This window comes from Drosophila sulfurigaster, chromosome 2R (genome assembly GCF_023558435.1).
Source record: "Drosophila sulfurigaster albostrigata strain 15112-1811.04 chromosome 2R, ASM2355843v2, whole genome shotgun sequence".
Taxonomy (NCBI): Eukaryota; Metazoa; Arthropoda; class Insecta; order Diptera; family Drosophilidae; genus Drosophila; species Drosophila sulfurigaster.
Window position 1 is genome coordinate 638517 of NC_084882.1, and position 16374 is coordinate 654890.

At 42.1% G+C, this 16374-nt stretch overlaps 1 protein-coding gene across 1 annotated transcript; it reads right to left on the reverse strand.

The window, feature by feature from the left end:
- Positions 1-770: 770 nt before the first annotated feature.
- On the reverse strand, positions 771-4593 carry LOC133838659 (uncharacterized). Its single transcript, XM_062269828.1, has 2 exons — positions 3977-4593; positions 771-1831 (listed from the first exon to the last, which is right to left on the reverse strand). The coding sequence occupies exons 1-2, from the start codon at positions 4337-4339 to the stop codon at positions 1574-1576; spliced, it is 621 nt and encodes a 206-aa protein (XP_062125812.1). The 5' UTR covers positions 4340-4593; the 3' UTR covers positions 771-1573.
- Between the last annotated feature and the right edge of the window lie 11781 nt (positions 4594-16374).

A 16374-nucleotide genomic window follows, 5' to 3' on the forward strand; every position in this document is an offset into this window, starting at 1 on the left:
GTCTCGGCTATTGACGCTGATCAAGAATATATAAACTTTGTAGGGTCAGAGATGCCTCCTTCTACCTATTACATAAATTTCCTGTCGGCACAAGATTATAATACCCTTCTACCCTATGGGTAGCGGGTATAAAAACGGTTAGCAGTTATTTGCAAGCTATGGTTTTAACTTATTTTTTGTTTCAAATTAGAATATAAATATTTGTTTTTCACGTCAAATACAAATTTGCAATATTGTTTTAAGGCATTGTAATATTACAACTACTATAGTAATTATTTTATATGCCAAAACTCGCAACTCTAGCTTTAAAATTACGCTTGTTATTTGATTTTTTTGATTTGCGTTGGCGGAAGTGGGCGTTGCAAAAGTTTGAAACAAATTTAATCTGCGTGCAAACATAACAAATGCTGTCGAAAAATTATAGCTCTATCTCTTATAGTCTCTGAGACCCAGTGTATCATACGGACGGACGGACAGACGGACATGGCTAGATCGTCTCGGCTGTTGACGCTGATCTAGAATATATATACTTTATAGGGTCGGAGATGCCTCCTTTTGCCTGTTACATACATTTCCTGCCGCCACAAATTTATAATACCCTTCTACCCTATGGGTAGCGGGTATACAAATGAACTATTGCATACCTTACGGCGTTAATTTTTGACAGTACAAAGCTAATAATTCTCAACAAGTTCTGGCAGTTATTGTTCGACAACCCATACATAGTTTCCTCAATAAAGACAGGCGTAAAGCAGGCCATCCACGGGCGAACATGTTCGCGAATATGTTCGCAAACTTGTATTTCATTTGCCCACCAACTAGGGCGAACATGTTCGCGAACATCATTTGTCGGCGATTTTCAGCAAGTCAACATGTCAACGGATAACGACAGCGGCAGTGTAATTGCACTGATGGCAATTCACATTTGCTTACAACAAAAAAAGAAAAAAAAAGAGGAAGCACAGTATGTGGATGAAGGAATGGTACGCTAAGCGCCAAAAATTCACACATACGAATCTTTTAAAGGAGTTGAATGAAACGTCTATGGATTTTAAAAACTTTCTCCGAATGGACAGTGCTATTTATGAAGAACTTTTAAATTTCGTAGAGCCTGAAATACGAAAACAGGACACACTAATGCGTGAGGCAATAAGCGCAAATGAACGCCTTTCAGCGACTTTGCGGTTTTTGACTAGTGGCCAAAGCTACGAAGACCTGAATTTTTTAACAGGAATTTCTCCACAGAGCCTTGGACGCATAATTATTGAAACATGTACAGCGATAATTAAAATACTAAAGCCTTATATCAAGGTAAGAAATTTTTTATTAAATTTTTTGTAATACATATCAATTGGTTTAAACGTATTCATCGCTGTTAAATAAATCTGCAAAGGATGCAGCAGGAACGTTTATATTTTCTGAAATTATTATTTGACTATTTATGTCTTGCGACTGTAATGATTGAAAAGATGATGAGTCGCTCATAAGTGGAGTGCTTGCACGATAAATTTGTTGTCGAGGATACACCGGGATTGGCATCTGGCATTGCATTTGACTATTATTTATATTTATTTTATTCGGAATATTTGCAATGCTTGACACCCCTTGATATGTCAGCATATTCATCCGCCCTTGCATAAGGAGCTCGTCTATGCTTTTTTTTGGCAAAAAGCTGCTGCTCCTTCGACAACTGCTTGAACATGGCAGCCCATTTTTCAGCATATATGTCAGCTTCACATTTTGGTTGCTTTGCGCTGATGTTGTCCAAGTGCGCTACTGCCTTCTGTAGGAACTCCGATGATTCATCATGTTTTCGTTTCGGCGCCTTCGGCTAAAAAATAAAATTGACAATTACGTATTGCATATTATATTATTTTAGATTCCAGAAAATGAAGAATGGATAGAAACTGCTGATGATTTCGAAAAACAATGGAATTTCATAAATTGCATAGGAGCTATCGACGGAAAGCATGTGCATATCAAGAGACCAAAGTCATCAGGATCATTCCATTTTAATTATAAAAAGACGTTCAGCATTGTCCTGATGGCGATAGTCAACGCAGAATATGAATTTATTTGTGTGGAAGTTGGAGCAAATGGAAGGGCATCAGATGCTGGTGTATTTGCACAATCTGAATATAAAAGGCGCTATGATGACCAATCGCTATTCATTCCGAAGCCTCGCCAAATACCAAGTACTTCATATGAACTGCCATATGTCATAGTAGGGGACGACGCCTTTCCATTGTCGCAAAATTTGATGAAGCCCTACAGTCGTCAAAAATTGGAAAAGGAGGAGCTCATTTTTAATTACCGCCTCTCAAGAGCTAGGCGTATAGTTGAAAATGCATTTGGCATTATGGCCAACAGATTCAAAATACTTCTAAATACTATCCCTTAGAGCCGGAGAAGGCTTCTGTTATTGTTTTATGTCGTTGCTATTTGCACAACTATTTATCGACGAAGAATGGCGCAGTATATTTGCGAGACTCAGCAGATGCAGACTACTTATTTCATTCCAACCATCAAATGGACGATTTGAAACCATTGAGAGGTGGCAATTGCAAAGAAAATGCAAAACAAATTCGTGATAAATTTCGCGAATATTTCAACACTATTGGAGCAGTACCTTGGCAGAATGATATTAGGTTGTTTGGTAATGACATACCGGTTTTTTATTGATTTTTGACGAAGATTTTAAAATAGTTAGCATTGTCCGATTTAAGTGCTATATGTACCGTTCTCTTCGATGATTTTCTGTCATTTTGATGGTAACTTGTATATGCCTCTCCTAAAGAAGTCCTTGTTCCTACTGGCAAAAACCTCGGCAATTCGATTTTCACAATCCTCCCTTGAACTCAATTTTTGTCCATCGAAAAAATTTTGCATGGCCAAAAACAGATGGTAATCGCTTGGGGCAATGTCCGGACTATAAGGTGGATGCATTAACACTTCCCAACCAAGCTCCCGTAGCTTGTGACGCGTCACCAAAGATGTATGGGGCCTGGCGTTGTCATGATGGAACACAACGCCCTTACCTTCACCAAGGCTGACCGCTTCTGTTCAAGTGCAATATTCAATCGCTCCAGTTGTTCACAGTAGAGGTCAGAATTGATGGTTTGGCCATAGGGCAACACTTCATAATGGATAATTCCTCTGATATCCCACCATACACTCAGCAACACCTGTTGCTGGCTTTGCCACCGTTTGAGACGACTCACTTTGCTTCGACTCGGATCTTTTACGCTTTATGTTGTCATATGTGATCCATTTTTCATCACCAGTGACTAACCGATCCAGAAATGAGTCGAGTTTATTACGGTGCAACATAGATTCGCAGATTGATACACGGTCGAAAAGGTTTTTTTGGGATAACTCATGAGGCGCCCATACATCGAGCTTTTTTGTTAAATTTTTCGACTTTAAATGCCTATGGACGGTTTCCGTACTTAGTTGCAGCTCCTCTGCGATGGTTCTAATAGTCACATAACGATCTCGATCCACTATTTCCATGATTTTATCCGTATCAACGGTCATTGGTCGTCCGGAAGGCTTGGGTGTTTCGGTATCAAAATTTCCACTTCGGAATCGCCTAAACCACTGTTCGGCGGTTTGAATCGAAAGTTTGTTATCTCCTAAGACAGCAATAATCTGTCTGCGAGATTCCGCAGCAGTTTTTCCCTGTGCGAAATAAGATTTCAAAATTGCCCGAGTTTCTGCGTTTGGGAACTCCATTTCAATCGATTGTAATTTTTTAACGTGGTAGCTCATGTAAACAAACTATATGTAATTTTAAAGGTGATGCCAATACCTTTTAAGCGATATATAGCATTGCCAGATACGATTATATTTGACACAAGCGAAGCGCCAAATTTGAATGTAAAAACCGGTATGTCATTACCAAACAACCGAATATAAAAATATGTTCTTAATATGCACAATAAACTTTTGCTTGTAATTTTATTAAAATACTTACTGTTTCATTTTCCTGGCCGTCATCAAAACTGGTGATTCCATCGACCGAGGATTCTGTGTCATGCAGAAAACAAAGATCGTTGAAGTACCATAGGCTCGGCTGGTACACATCGTCCGTTCCAGCGCCAGATTTTTCTCTTCTTATTTTTTGCAATTCTCGTCTATATGACGTACGCAACGAGTTAACTTTTTTTTTCACTGTGTCTATTGTGGCGTCCTCATCGATTTTTTTATATTTTTCCAATAGCACTTCCCATGACTTATTTCGTAAATTTTTATTTTTATAAGCCTCGCATTTTGCATGCCATACAGCAGGCTGATTTTCCAGAGAAAAAATGAAATCTTGTAAAAATTGTTTGCTCATTTTGCGCTGCGCAAACACGTGCTCTCTCTACAAAACGATTGCGCAATTCATGTTCGTGCAAACGTTGACATCCATTGGCGAGCATGTTCGTGCAAACACAGACAAAATAGAATAATTTTAATCCCATGCGAACATTTTGACGAACACGAAATTTGACGACGAACTCTACCATCCACGAGAAAAATTTCGTCGAGCACAACATATTCGCAAACATGCTCGCCTGTGGATGGCCTGCTTGAGTCTCTCTGCGCGAGCGTCACACGTATCTCTCATTGAGCGATGTTCGGTAAACGAGAGTTTCATGATCGGCTCATCGTAATGCGTTTAACAGAAAACCGAAAAAAAAGAAACAAAGTCTGCTGCTCAGAGAGAAACCGAAACGGCATGCTTTTTTTCGGTTGTTCTCGCGAACAGAGCGTAACACAGTGGGCGATTTTGTCCCGCTAGCGGCATTTAATTAATAACTTCTAAACTAAAATAGATATCTTCAGTCGGTTTTTTTTTCACTGATCAGAAAAAAATCATAGAATTTTTTAAGTTAAAAAATTTTTTTTAAAAATTTTTTTTTTAATTTAAAAAATTTTTTTTAAATTTAAAATTTTGTTTTATTTTTATTTTATTTGAACTTCAATTAACATATTTCATATATAAACTTTATCTAAAAAATGATGGGATGATGGAAAAAAATGGGATGACTTCTGACTTCAATACTAAAAAAAGATCCCTTTTTGGTACTAACACTGTGTCTAAAAAGTACCATAGTTTCAAGGCTAGCAGATAATAGCAGTTGATATTACACATTTTGGACGCCACTGATTCACACTTTCGGCTAATAAAGGAGTTAGACTGAATCCAGTTGAATAAATTAAGTTCTACTCCACGAAAGACAGGTGTACGCTAATCCGGGCTAGTTGTTAATACACTGAATTACCACTACGTTTTATGAGCTACACATTTATAGACCGGTCACAAACATTGATTTTTTTGAAAATACATACCTTGAATATAATAAAAAACCAAACTTCTAACAAATTCACCAAAAATTGTAAATTTCCGAGGAACTCAAATTCCATGCGCGCAAAGAGAAAAAATTGTGTAAAGCTCTTTGGTGTGTTTGACCGATCACAGCTGATGATCAGCTGATCGTAGAGCTTTCAAAAAGCTTTTAAAAATCTAATCAAAGCATCTGCTATCGATATGTGAAAAAATATTAACGGATTTTTAAATTTGAAAATTTGAATTAAATGCCGCTAGCGGGACCAAATCGCCCACTGTGCAGCAGTCAGATCGATCTACCTCCCTACAGTTATTTGCTTGATGTCCGTAGTTTAGACATTTGAAGCACCTCATAGGCCTATTATCTTGGGTTAGGCGGCGACCAGCCCACGGTAATAGTACCCTTTTTCAGAACTGTGATCGCATCCTTAACATCTAGCATTACAGTCGCTGTTTGGGTCCCGTCCCGCATCCTCCTAAAACCTTTCACCTCAGGGCTAAAGATGCTCGGGAATTGGGCCGCTAGACATTGGAGTAGATCCCCCGTGGTCGTTGCCTCATCAATGCCGCTGCATTTCAGTACAGTTCTTTGCATACCGGAACGTACAGTGGCAATATTGTTGAGAGTCTGCAATGCCATCTCGCATTTTGCTCACTCCACCATCTGCTTTGCAATCCAGTTCCAGGATCAGGTCTCCCTTCTGAGTCCTCCTGATTCTGCGTACGTGCTTGCCAAATTCGTCCAGCCGCGGGTCACCTTTCAGTTCCCGCAATATATCCGCATAAGAGGTGTCTGCCGTTTTCTGGATGATAAGTGCCTCAGGTTTCTTGCGTAGCTGTTTGGGCTTCACATTTCTTCCTGCATTGGCATTGTGGCTAGATGCTTTAGCAACCTCTGCGTAGGTTGTGGCCTTGGGTGCGTTGGCTCCGGTCTTCTCGTTGGTCTTCTCGTTGGTGTCGCGCTTGCTCCTTTGGGTTATCACTTTTGCTGTCTTCAAGGCCTTAGCGGCTGGAGGGCTCTTCTTTTTTGGGGCTGGCACTGTTTGGGTAGCGACGATCGTGCCAGCAACACCCTTCGGTATACCCCTTTGCAGCACCATCGCTCTATTATTGAGCGCAGCCGACTCCGTTATAGCATCCTTGAACCCCTTGGTGACGTGTCGCTTCGTCTGGAAGGCTGTCACCAGTAGGCTGATTCTACTTTGCATTTCCTTTAAGATTTCGGTGAGGTCCGCGTTGTGCCATGCTGTTGATAACTCCAATGGGCGTGAGGGCGAGACCGGTGGGGACTTGCATCCTGCCTTTGGGATCGGCACGCTGATGTGATCTGAGGTCACGTTACTTGTAACATTATATGCTAGAGAGGCCAAGTATGCCACCTCTTTAGCATTGCGGTCGCTGGATATCGACGGCCGGGGGCCCGCTTGCTCACCCCTCACAGCCGCCGGTACTGGGCTTCCGACACCCTGCACCGTAATAGAAACTCTTTTATCACTCTCCATTTGGTTATAACTAACCGATTGCATTTTATCCCTTCTGCCAGGGGCACTCCCACGGAGCACGCTGTAGCTACCCGAAGAAAGAACTAGCCGCCCAATATGGGACAGACGCTAACCAGATTTCTAGCCATTCGGTGATTTCTCACCATATAGAAAAAAGGATAGAAGCAAAGAAAGAACGAAAGAAAACTGTCAAGGAAATTCTCGTGGTACTGCCGTGAGGTATTGCTTCACGAGACCTTGACGGGAGCTCACTCGTCTCCGTTACGCCTGCGGGTACGTTCCATCTCCAGAGTTCGTAGTGCGGTGGTCACTTTTTCTGCATAGCTGCATACCGCTGACCAGTATTCTTCCTTCACCAGCATACGATTCACAATAGAGTCCGTCATGACTCTACATCTTATTGCTTCTTCGAGCTCTCGACTCTCACTAGAAAAGCGTCGACAGCACACTAGGATGTGTTCCGCCGTTTCTTCCACTTCGGGGTAGCAATATACGCACATCGGGTCGGTGTCGTGTCCAAATCTATATAGATAACTGCGGAAGCAGCCGTGCTCGCTCAGGATCTGCGTCAGATAAAAGTTGACGAATCCGAAACTTCTGCTGACCCATATGCCTATGTTTGGGATCAGAGCATGGGTCCAGCGGCCCTTACTAGATGTGTCCCACTTATCTTGCCATTTCCTTAGGCACTCCGTCTTAAAATTGGTCGACACGTAGTGAACGTCTTCCATCTGGTTAGCCCTCTTTTGCTTGTAACTATGAGACCTTTCTATCGCCAGAGTATCCAACGGCATCATGCCAGCTATCACTAGAGCGGCGTAATCCGATATGGTCCTGAAGCCACTGCACTGAAGCCCGCAACGCGCAGAGTCGATAGGTCGACTGCATCTTCCGCCTGTAAGCCTTCACCTCCATTGCTTGCACCCATACTGGAGCGCCGTAGAGCATTGTTGCTCTAACCACATTTTGTAGTAGTAGTCTCCGACCTTGCTTAGGGCTGCGCGTATTTAGCATTATTCGACTCAATGCCTGCCCTTCGACAGCAGCTCTCTTACCAGCATACTCCAAGTGTTCGCGAAAGCTGAGCCGCGTGTCGATTAGGACGCCTATTTAATGGCTCGGTTCGACACTATTGAGGTCCGACCGAGGTTAATGTGAGCCACTTCGACGATCTTCCGACTACTTATCAGGATCGCTTCAGTCTTATGATCAGCCAATTGCAGACCAACAGTCGCGAGCCAGTCTTTGACAGTGGCAACCGCTGCACTACAAAGTAGCTCAGCGTCGCCTAGTTGCTTCGCTGTCACCACTAAGGCCACATCGTCTGCAAAGCCGACAATGGTTGCAGACTCTGGAACGTCAAGGCGCAATATGTCATCGTTCCATAGTAGCGGGCCCAACACAGATCCTTGCGAAACTCCTCCAGTGATGTTAAACGATTTGGTTCCGTTATCCATCCTATATCTCAGAATGCGTTTCCTAAAGTAGTCCTCAATTATTTCCATTAGGTAGCTCGGGGTGTTAAACCGCCTTAAGGCGCCTATAATGCAGCTCCAATTTACAGAATTGAAGGCGTTCTTGACGTCCAGAGTCATGACTATGCAGTACTCTTTTGCACCACCACGCCATCTTCTGCCTGCGATGGCTCTCTTTGCTATATCTGTTACGGTTGAGTGCTGTTTTCTGAATCCGTATTGCATGGGTGACAGATCTCCTGCTTGTCGAATAGACTCCTCTAGCCTATGGCTCACCAGCCTCTCCAATATATATACAATATATATATATTTTGCCTGTTGTATCAAGCAGACAAATCGGTCGGTGAGACGACGGCAAATTTAGTGGCTTGTTCGGCTTTGGGATCAGCACCAGATTCTGTAGTTTCCATGGGCGGGGGAAGACACCTTGCCTCATGCATTTTCCAAAAACTTCTGTAAAGCACTCCGGATGGAGCCTGATCGCCATCTTCAGCACCCGATTTGGAATCGCGTCCGGTCCAGGAGACTTGGAGTCCTTGATTTTTGCCACCGCCCGCAGCACTTCGCCTACTTTCACATCCGGTACCTCCGTGTAGAGCAGGGGCTCTACGTGATCTTCGACTGAGGGGACAGTGAAGGAGCCCGTGAACAGCGCATCCACTATGCTATCAAGGACGACCTCTTCTCTGGGCACTGATGAGACGTTTGGCTTAAGTCTTTTCAGAACCAGTTTGTAGGCCATTCCCCAGATATCTGCCTCGGCTTCGTCGCATAGTTCTAAGAATTTGTCCCTCTAACTGCTCAGAATGGACTTCTTCAGAAGCCTACGATTAGCCGCATACTCCAGTCTTCTTACTTCGAAGTCAGCTCTGCCTCTTAATCGTTGCAGGATCCTTCGTGATCTTATGCATTGCCTTCTTACGTTTGCGATCTCCTCGTTCCACCAGTATACTGTTACGTGGTACCTTTTGCACGGTCTACGCACCGCCATACTAGCCTCGCAGGCATCCTTGATTGAACACATGAGCAGCTCGATGCTTACCTCTGCGTTGTCACTCCAGTTGGGAACTGCAAAGGATCCAGCGAAGGCTTCCGGGTCCAAAGTATCTACTTTGTAAGCACTTCCGCCGTGTGGCCAGTTTCCACGCGGTGGCTCAGAGTGGTTCAGGTCAATTGTGATCGCCTTGTGGTCACTAGCAGTATAGGCATCGCTAATGGCCATTTCGCTGATCCAACAATTGCGTTTGTCCGGGTGCTACCCCATTCTTCTGCCCAGGCATTGAAATCGCCAGAGATGATCACCTGTGACTTCCCCCTTATGTCGTGTGCTATCTCCTCCATGATAGCCGCGAAGCGTGGGAAGGCGAGGCTGGGAGCCAGATAGCAGCTGTATAGCCACTGCGCAGTGGTTGCGTCCATAGGCCAAAATAAAAAAGTCATAACAACAAAAATGTGCGAAAAGTAAACAAATCGTTTCTAAATTGTCCAACCTTTTTCATGGCAAACTAGATTTTTCTGGATATTTAACGGTTTTTTCTAAATATAGAATTAAAGTTGCGAGCAGGTAGTCAATTGCACAGCACAGTTTATTCGCATCGCCAATTTTTCACAACAAAACCGAACTTTGAAGTGGTCAGTTCATTTATTACGTGTCCAAGTTTATAATATTTGTAATGGATTTTGAAGTTGAAGGTATTTTCTAAAATTTGAGATATTATAAAAAAACGTACTTGTTAAAGTCTTCTTGTTATATTAATTTAATCCTTAGAGCATCTTCCGAGCGCCTGTTTTTCTCCCAAACTTCGAGAAGTGCAGCGTGTGGGAGCTCATAAGTTGCTGGACATAAGTCATTTTTTTGAAGAAACGTGCAAAAAGTTGCAAAAATGATTAGTTTTATGATATTAAGGATACATTTGGTAATAACTTTGCGTTTTTACCTTTTTGCAACGTTGTGCCATTTATAAGTTATAGACCACGGAACACAAACAAACTTGTTAGTTTTAAGCTAAAAAGATATACATACATATCAACACTTCACAGTTGGACAACAAGTCATAATAATCAAAACATGTAATCTAAGATACATTTATAAATACCTTTGCTACGATTTGCCATAATCAGAAATAATAAATCAATTTGTTGCACCACAAAATAAACAGTGAAAGTTTGCAAAGATTTTTCACTAATTTAAGCACACTTCAAAGTCAATTGAACAGCTGACTTTGTTCGTTTATCAACACTATGGTGTTGTTAGTAAAAAATCTTAAATAACGGTTCTTGGCTAATTAGGGTATGTTAATTCAAAAAATATATTTTATTTTTAAAAATAATTTGTAAAATAATTTGATTTTATGCCAAAAAAATTGACTTTTTTCCTATAGTGCACTGCTTGGCGGCCCAAGAGCTACTGAAGCAGACGGTTCGGGAGTTAAAGGTGGACGCGGCCTTGTTGAGCGAGCCATACAGAAGAATACAGAGCCCAAGCTACGTCGAGGACGCGGAAGGAAAGGCGTCAATTTGGATATGTGGACTGGAACAGCCCCAGCTTACGGATATGCGCGCGTTGAGTGGTTTCGTGCGGGCTAGATGGGCTTGTATGAAGCCGCGGCCAAAAATATTTCCCGTTGAGATATCGTTATGAAATTTTCCCCAAAAATTTAAAAAAATATTTTGTATATATAGTAAAAAAATTGGATACATCGGAGGACTGTATCCTATAGCTCCCATACAACCTTATTATGGCGTATATGCCGATTGTGCGCCAAAATACTTCCGGTGGAGTTACAGTGCTAAAATTTCATATTAGAATCCTAGATATACTATATATACTTATATTGCTGCTTTCTTCTACCAAACTAGTTACTCTTCGAGTTTTTTTCTTCATTAGTGCCCACTTCTGTACACCAAAGATCAAAGATGTACATGCGTGAAAACTCAAAAAATCTATAAAAATATTCTAAACATCGTATCATATAGCTTCCATACAAACGTATAAAATAATTTTTCTCCAAGACTAAATTCAATATTTGACCTCTTAATACAAACGTTGGTTTAATCGTAATCCCCAAAATTAAAACAACCATAAATATAGCACTTATTTTATTCATCGAGCAAAAAATGCACACCACTTAATAATTTTGTTTTTTTTTGTGCATTGTAAATTTCTTTGCCCACTTATAAATGGGTCTGAGGTTAACAGCAATCTATGGAATAAATCCCTATTTGTGTCTACTCGAGACGTTTTCCTAGGGTGAAACTCTCGAAATTTTTTTATATCCTTGTTTTTTAGACTCGGCAGCTTCTTCCGACAACTCTCCTATCGAAACAAGGGCATAGCTTATAATTTCAGAACCGTGGACTAAAACTTTGTGAACGGATGGTGGAAGGTAATACCGTGGATACAATTCAATAAGCATTTTTGCGGTGTCAAGTGCAAAGCATCCAAATTTTTCCGAATTGATTTTATATCCAGATGCCATGCATTGCAGTAATGTCGCACACCTAATTAAAACATTTTCATCCAATCCTGTAATATCAGCAGACAATTTCGTATCGCTAAAAATTAGAAGTTCCACTACCTCCACTCCTTGGTTGGTCGACATGTATTCCCATTTGGGCGCGAAAGTCTACTTGAATTTGAGTTTTCCTATCCCTAAATAATTGTTTGTCTTCTGGGGTACATATTCGCCAAAATTTTAAATGCAATCTATATGCCAAATGCAAGAAATATTCAAAAAACCGAATATATGAGTGCAATGGAGACAACCCAAATTCGAAATGTTCTTTGTGAATTTTTTTTTTTAAGCATTTTTCCAAATAATTCATTTCGCTCGGTTTTGCATCACATATTTACAAGTAGATGTTTCACTTAAAGCACTACAGACTTTTCCGTCAACCATTGTTAATTGCAAATGATGTGAAATTGTTATAGATTTCGTAAGTATTTTGCATGTATATGGCTCCAGCGCAAAAATTTTGTCTCTAAAGTATTTAGCTTCATTTAATGTTAATTGGGTTGTTTCTTTTTGGAATTGGTACCTTATTGGTCTGCAGTAACGTGTTGATGATGGTCGAGGTTTTTCCAAATTACTTTGTGTTTCTTTGGATCAGTATTTTGAGTAATTAATTGCAGTGGTACATAAGAAGTCGCAAACAAACTCGAATCATCAATGTTATTGTCCAATGTTTTCTGTTTATATTCGGAATGACCAGTACTACCGTCAAATCCCCACTTGCCAATTAAAATCAAGTCATCATTAATAGACTCAAGGACATCAGCTTGAAGTTTTACAATTCGTAACGCCGTGTGATCCAACAAGCTTTGCAGCTCAACTTCTGCTTGGGATTCGCTGACACTGATATTTTCCGGGTAAGATGATGCTTTCGCCGCCAGAAGCTTTTCGTAACTTGGTAGTAAGTTGAAGGAAGTCTTACTGTTAACAAAACTACGAATAAGCAAATATTGATGTTTACTCATATTTGTATCGAGAAAGAGTGATAAGACTTCATCAACATTAAATTCTGTTAGCGTTGGTTGAGATGAATTGCATGAGCGTAATATACTAGCAATAGACTCGTCGGTTTTCGACAGCTCAGCAATTTTACGTCGTTTTGTTCGGTCAGAAGCTTCATTAAAATCTGGGTCGTCCACGGCTCAGATTTTTTGATGTTGATTGTCGCATGTAATCGGTATAGATTCCTTTTCATTCAACCAATCAGATTTATTTTGGAGAATGGTAGATTTCGTGCGTTTGTAATTAACCCAAAACGTTATAATCCTCTTACAAACGTATTCAATTCGCTTCGACACTTCACTCTTATCAACAATATAGCCGTTTTTAATATTTGCTTCTATGATTTCAAGCAATTTTGTTTGCCTTTCAACGGCGCTACCTTCTTCGCTGCACCATACATTAAAAACATATAAACGTGAGAATACACACTTATAAGAAGAACCTATTAAAGTTTAAACCAAGGGAATAAACAAAAAATAAATCAAAACTATTAATAAATGAAAAACTATTAATAAACACAAACTCAAAAGACGAAGACAGGGCAACAGCACAACAAGCACACGGGCGAAACAAATTTTTTTAGTGCAAAAACTGACCCTGAAAATGTTAAGACGTTGTTAGAATTTTTACGATTGTAAGCACATCGGCAATTTTCCGCCAAAAAAATTTACACATTTATTACCTTTAGAGCCAGGCAAACACATTGGTATACAACTTAACTGTGCACCACTGCAGTGGTTCAGCTGCAGGAGCCTTTGAGTCATTTTGGCCCCCGCGTGACCCCGCTAATACCTTTGAGAGGGCAGTGACTACTTCCTGCGTAGTGCCCGGTATCATCTTTACCAGCGTCTGCACATATGAAGCATCTAGCAGCATTTTTGCAAAGCACTGCTTTATGGCCCGCTGCTCCGCATTTTACCAGAGCGGTCGGTCATGCTCTTACAGAACTTGGCAATATGTCCAAACTCCAAGCATTTGTAGCACCTCTTCAGACCTCTCTGACTCTACAGCTTGTCCAGCCTATCCGAATTTTACCATTCTGCAGTATAGTTGCTGCTGCCTTCTTCGGCAGACTAACAATTGCCAGCTGCATACCGTCAAAACCAGTCCTTAGTGCTTTGATGGCACTTAGTTCCAGATTAGCTTGGCTGAGTCTTTTGCAGGCTACCAGCACGTCTTTTTTAGAGACCAGACAGTCTATATCCCTAATCTCTAGGATGGTTTCCTGATATAGTGCTCTCACTCTGGCTTTCAGGCCAAGCGCTTCGCTTAGTTCATCTCTTATTCTCAGCATAGAAGGATTGGAGTTCTTGCCAAGTTCAAGTATCAGCCCGTCGCCGGCAGTTTTCCTCACCCGCCTTACTTGCTCACCGACGCTCTGCAGCTTGCTGTCGTCGCTACGCGTCACTAGTTTGAGCACATCACTATATGAAATCCCGTCCGTGGGCTGTATAATGATGCGTCTTCTTGGTGGCTTTTTTGAGGTGGTACCACCTTCTGTGTCCTGACACAGGCTTCTCTTCTCTGTTTCCTTCCTCTCCGTAGGATCTCTACGTTGTGTACTTATGCGCTTCGTGAAAGGACCACTGCTTTGTTTCCCTTCAACAGTAGTAGCCGCATTTCTCGGGGAGGTCTGCGTCGACAAGCTACGAACGCAGTGCGAGACCTCATCCAGAGTCTCTGCGGTCACCTGAGCACCTGTCTCTACTGCCGCCAGCTGCAAACTTGATGCAATCTCAATCTGCACCGTTTTGATTCGTGCGAACGTATTTTTATTCGTCTGGGTGACGTGTCGCACTTCAAGACATTTACGCCCAGGTAAATGTCTTGATCAGACCATCGATCAACTCGCCCAGCTCTTCTACCGCCTCAATAAGGCTTCTCTGAATTTTTATCTTCTTTGGCACCGCTTCCAATGAAACACCAGGACTCCGGTCTCGGGCTCTTTTGAGCGTTGCCGCTTCTTCGGCTGCATCAAAGCTAAATACTAGCTCATCCACCTTTGGGGGCGCAGATGAAGGCCCTCCGCTCTGGGGCGACCTTGCGGTTCTTGGAAGCTTGAGGAACTTTGCCAACAAGTCAGCTTCCACCTCACTCGTCTCAATATTGCTCATGGCGAGCAATATCGGTCTCTAACCAATTTGTTACCGCTCTACCAAGCAGTCCAGCGTTGGCCGAGAATTTCCTACGACTTTTGTCGGAGGAGGTTATACCGCCCGACTCGGTCACCAGGGCCTCTGTTTTTGAGCGCCGTTACACGGCAGAGGTTGGTAATTGGTCAGATCCACGACCTTTAGCTCACGATTCTTCTATGGCAAGCGCTAATTTGAGTGAGAACCTTCGGCTATGCAGCACTTTCTATTGCCCCTGAAAGTATGCCACGTTTCTTTCCTCCCTTTGGTTCGTGTCTATGTTCTGGGTCGTATATGCTGTGGTTTGGCTCTTCGCTATCTTCACCAGTCAGCTGTTTATTTAGCTCCACCGGCTGCAATCCGCAACCGCTGACCAGCACTACCACCAGCTGATCGACTGACAGCTGCCAGAGTGCAGCGAGATTGCAAAAAAATGCAAAAAGCGGGGGACATCAGTTAAAACAACAAAAAAGAGAATTGCAAGAGAAGGACAGTGAGTGACTTACTCAACTGAGCGAGAGATGGTGTATCTCTGCCCCCCTCCTACCCGGACCCACGGGCCACGCTTGGGCCGCCGATACAAAACAACCAAAACTTCGGCCGCCTGGGCTCGAGCGGCTGAAGTATGATGCAGAGTGAGTGTCTCTGCTTGCCGAGTAGCGTTTGGTAATGTTTTCTATATTTGCAGGCTGTAAATACTGCTCAAACACCTCGGTGCACTATCGGAGTATCGAAAAAACGCGTCCGCCCACTTGGAAACTTTACACTACGTGTGTGTGTTTGTTTATTCGTAGAATACCTTAAAAGGAGGCAAGGTTTACAAAGTGAAGTTAGAAAATTTATACATAGAGAAAAGGAAGAAAACAGAGTTAACGAAGCCTGGCTCTCGTGGGACTGCCGCGAAGCAATGCTTCACAAGGGCATCGGCGCCGCTTACTACCTCGTTCTTTGTCTGGCCTTCTCGGCCCTCCTTTGCTCGATCATGACCGCTGCCACAAATTGGCTGATCAGTGTCTAGTTAGTGGACGATACCAGCACCAGCGGAACCAACGTCGGCACCGTTAACCCCTCGCCAATTACATCTGTCAGCTCTTGTCTGAGGGTTACCGCACTGACAAAATTACGTGCTCGGCATCCTCCACCGCAGTCGGGAAACAGGCGGGGCACTCTTCGGCTGTGTCATAGATAGTGTGTTAGATAGATACGAAAAATTAAAAAATACACTATTTTTTCGTTTTCCTAATTTTTGATTTTTTACACTTTTATTAAGAATAAACGGTGACGGTAAACATAACGAAACTCACGTAACACATAACATAATACTTGACTGCATATGCATTCTAAACATAAATACCTTTTCAACTGTGCAGTTTTGTTTAGACAATTAACTTGTATTTTAGGAAATAATTGTAATAC